Genomic DNA, 4001 nt, shown 5'->3' with positions numbered 1-4001 from the left:
GATAAAGAAATATTTTAGCACTCAACTGTAAAAGGATTGTGCTGTGAGCATTTTGTCGTGGGAATATCACATAACTGCCCATTATACTTACTGCTTTTTCATCAAACAACATATGAAATGTTTTCTTGCTATGGAAAACTAAAAGTAACAGTTTAATAGCACATTGTTAATGAGCTAAGTGGGATTAAAATCTTGCTGAAATGCATTTCTAAGGGATTTCCTTTTCTATTTTAGAATTATGGTATTTTTCATACAGAGTGATTATGCATTCAAAAGAAGTAAGAAAGCAAATGAAGGTTGTAGCTTTGAAATTATTCTTGTGATCCTTCTACTAATTCACCTCTGAGAATCATTGTTCAGAAAAGAAAGACTGAACAGTTTTTGGATCATAGTTTTCTCTGGGTATCAAGGCGATTTTGTGGCAGTATATACTTAGTTCTTTGCAATGAGCTGTAGTACTGTTGTACTACAGTTCAAAGACGACAGCAGTCTGCTGTCCCAGCAGAATCATAACCTGAAAGTATTTCAGGTCTAAGAAATAGCATTGGTTAAGTGAGGTACAAAAGTGAAGTATCCAAATACAGAACACACCTATCATTCTGTATATGCACTGCTATGATAAGGCAGGTATTTATAGAAAGCACATCATAATGCCACAGCCTGAATAACTGTTTGCAAGTAACAAATCAGCAAGAATTAGGAGAATTTAATAAAAACCATAGATTTTCTTCATCATCCCTAAGCCTTTGAGGTGTGCTGGATTCCACCTTAAATGCTCACTGAACATAGATTTTTTTTTGATAGAGCTGTGTTCAGAATCATTCTCATGATGTTTTCCTTTTTACAGAAGGTACTGTTGCTAATATCGCAGTGGGAGAGCATGTGGCTGCCTGCTCTGCATCCCAGGCAGGGATGCATGTATAATGATTTGTCTAGGAAATGAGAGAACTCTACTCCAAAGGAAGAGTAGTGCTCATTCCCATCAACCTGTGTTGACTGCTGGGAGATAAGCCTGGGTGAAGAGTGCAAGATTTTGCCTGAAGTGGGGATCATGCATGAACAGATATGAACATTGTATTGTATCACTGGCCTGCTGATATCAAGCTTCAGTTGAAAGTGTAGTGAAATTATTTTGCCAGGGAAGCTTTATATCTGTATTTTTTCTTCTCCTGGAAATGCCCAGTTAGCTAGTTGAAATTTTGCTTGGGCAGATTTTGAAGAGTACTTTAGTTTGCCAGGGGTATGCTTCTATGTGGTAGCTATATTCTTCATAGCATGGCATCAGATTTTTAAAAACCACTGTCCTTACAGGACTTCTGCTTAATTGCTGTGGAACATGCTTACTACAGATCCAGGATTTCCTGCAAGTTCCAGTCTGTGCTTTACCCACTAGCATTATGATTTTCTGTAAGATCCTCACTGATACGTTATAAAACTAATTTTTCAGAGTTTGGATCAAAATTTCAAATATTTTCTTCAATCTCTGCATACATATTTGTTTTGACAAAATTCCAATTCCAAAATTCTTTGTCAGCATTCAAGACCTACAAGACACGAAGCAATGTCTATGCACATAAACTTATCTGAACTATATATAAAGACCAGGGCTCCCTATCTGTAAGTACATAGCAGGCAACTAGATTGTGTAAAATACCCATACTTTGCATTTGCATTTTAAAAATAAGAATATCCATTTAAAAACTTGAATCAAATTAGCTCTAGAAACATTTAAAGGAAGAGAGAACTCCATGTGTGGCTAAGTAAGTGTCAAAAATTTATCGCAGGGGCTCTTTGTTCTGGGACATAGATTTCGTCATGTGAGAGACTTCAGTGCTTTGATTTGGGATTTTTTTTTAATGGTCAGAATTTGTCAGCGTTTACAATATACCATTATGTAAAATAGCCCTGTTATTCTACTACAATTAAGAAAGAAAGTCTTCACAGACACTATATATTTTGGAACAGCATTTTAAAATTATATCGTGTGTGTTCGTGTGTGCACGCCGCACCTGTGTGTGCTGGTTTGTATGGTAGAGCATAGCCGCCTGTGATATGCTTCATGGGCACTGCTAAGAAACATTGACTGGAAAATCGTCTCCAAAGGTTGAGGTTTAACAGCCTCCATGTTATACAGATGGTTATCTTCTTTCTAAAAGAACATACTGTCATTACAAATACCATATGTATCTTGTTCTCACCAAACAGAACTTCTTTTCAGTTTTTCAGTTTTGAAGGATTTCTGCAAAGAACCATATTAATTTATTTTCATATAAGGTAAAGGAGGCACCGAGACTGAGGGTGCAACTTATCATCAAAAAGTAAATATCTGATGACAGTCATAGAATCATAGAATGGCCTAGGCTGGAAGGGATCTTAGAGATCATTTAATCCAACCTCCCTGTCAAGGGCAGGGACGCCTCTCAACTAGATCAGGCAACACATGGGGACCGTCATTCCTCACAAAATATTTAGAAAGCTATCTATTCACAATACTGCAAATACAAGAACCATATTTGTTGCAGCTTCCCGTATTTGTTGGTTTTCATTGCTATCATGTTGCTTGTAAAACCTGGGTTATTCTAATGAACAGAAATTATAACATGACTTTGGGTAATGCTTACGACCATACAAATAACCTATTAGTAGCAACAGTGTCAGCTGGAGAATTAGTGCTACAAGTGGATAACATTACGCTACTTGAAACCAATAGCTCTTCACACTGTAGAAGACTGAGGGTCCTATTCAGCAAATATTCAGGGTCCTATGGCTGTGGCCACAGAGGTTCCAGAAGGTCTCGCTGAGTCTAATCCTGATTCAGGAACCAAAATGATATGCTGTGTATATATTTCTCTGCACAGCCTGGATGCGCTGGACACCCTCCCCCACTTGATTCCTGGGAAGGAAAAAAATATGTCTCTGTTTAGCTTGGTGGCATGAAAAGCAATCCACAGTAATGAAATCTAAGAAGTTAGCCAGGCATGTATGAAAAGAACAGGATGCCTGTAAAAAGGGAAGAGCTGTCAAAACCTAATTGTGGGCTCTGGCTGCAATAAAATTTATCAAAGAGGGAAGACAGGTTGGATATTAGGATGTAGACAACTTCTGCTAGGAGACACTTCTTCTATTGTGGGATATAGTAACTATTGCACTAGTTCTCACATGCTTTGTCAAGCCATTCCTATTAATGCTTGGCTACAGCTGAGAGCTTGGTGATGTGTTTTCTAAGCCCAGCTCCCAAATGGAAAGGGAGGCATTTCAAGCGTGGGCCTTCAGCCAGTAGCCAGCTTGTCATTGAGGGCACAAACACATAGGCAGAGCTCCCCCACCATCCTCTCTCACAGCATAATTGCGTGTTGACAGCACCCATGCTCTGAAAAGGCACGGTGCATCCCTGCTGCAGCAGAGCCTGTGAGCACTGAAAGGCCTCTCTGCTGAAACTGTGCTGCTGCGGTCCCCAGGCACCAGTAAATGGAATTAATTGCTTATGGACACAGGTCAAGACTGTGGTATTTTTGCCATTTTGTAGCATCTACCTACTGCTCAACAATTATTTCTGGAAATGCCTAGGGTTAGTGCTTACAAACAAATAGGTGAAGTCCTCAGTTGCATTCGAGTAACATGGCTGCACTGATGCATAAAGTATACTCGGAGAGGGCGTGAACTGCCCGCTCTGTGTATTAGGTGCTTATGGCATAGTTCTTGGCTTGTTAGGAATACTGTAGTCTTTCCTGTCTTTCAGCATTGGGGCTCACATTGTGGCTATTCAAAAATATAGTAATTTCAGACTAGGTTATTGTCTGACTTTAGCCAGTGATAGCAACAGTAAAAGTAAGTCATGGTAACTCTTCGGAAGTAGTTTAGATAGATGAATTGTGTCTCATGGCTCAGGATTAGTATTCCCTGTATTGGGGAGAGGATTAGACAGAGGGATTAAAAGGACATCTTTACCCCACTGGACTCTGTGGAATAGCCCCTGAGGATATGGCTAAGAAAGAGTTCAA

General features: G+C 39.3%; 1 protein-coding gene across 1 annotated transcript in view; it reads right to left on the bottom strand.

Moving 5' to 3' along the window:
* Window positions 1-1463: 1463 nt before the first annotated feature.
* SYT9 (synaptotagmin IX) overlaps window positions 1464-4001 on the bottom strand; it is a gene marked incomplete at its 5' end in the record, with an annotated part of 31682 nt that continues 29144 nt past the window's right edge. The window contains one exon of the mRNA XM_009869389.1: window positions 1464-1544. Coding sequence (XP_009867691.1) covers window positions 1464-1544 — 81 coding nt within the window. The remainder of the gene's footprint in view (window positions 1545-4001) is intronic.

Source organism: Apaloderma vittatum, unplaced genomic scaffold (genome assembly GCF_000703405.1).
Source record: "Apaloderma vittatum isolate BGI_N311 unplaced genomic scaffold, ASM70340v1 scaffold5560, whole genome shotgun sequence".
In the NCBI taxonomy this organism is placed as follows: domain Eukaryota; kingdom Metazoa; phylum Chordata; class Aves; order Trogoniformes; family Trogonidae; genus Apaloderma; species Apaloderma vittatum.
The sequence above is the reverse complement of the archived record's forward strand: the minus strand, read 5'-3'. Positions and strand labels throughout refer to the sequence as shown.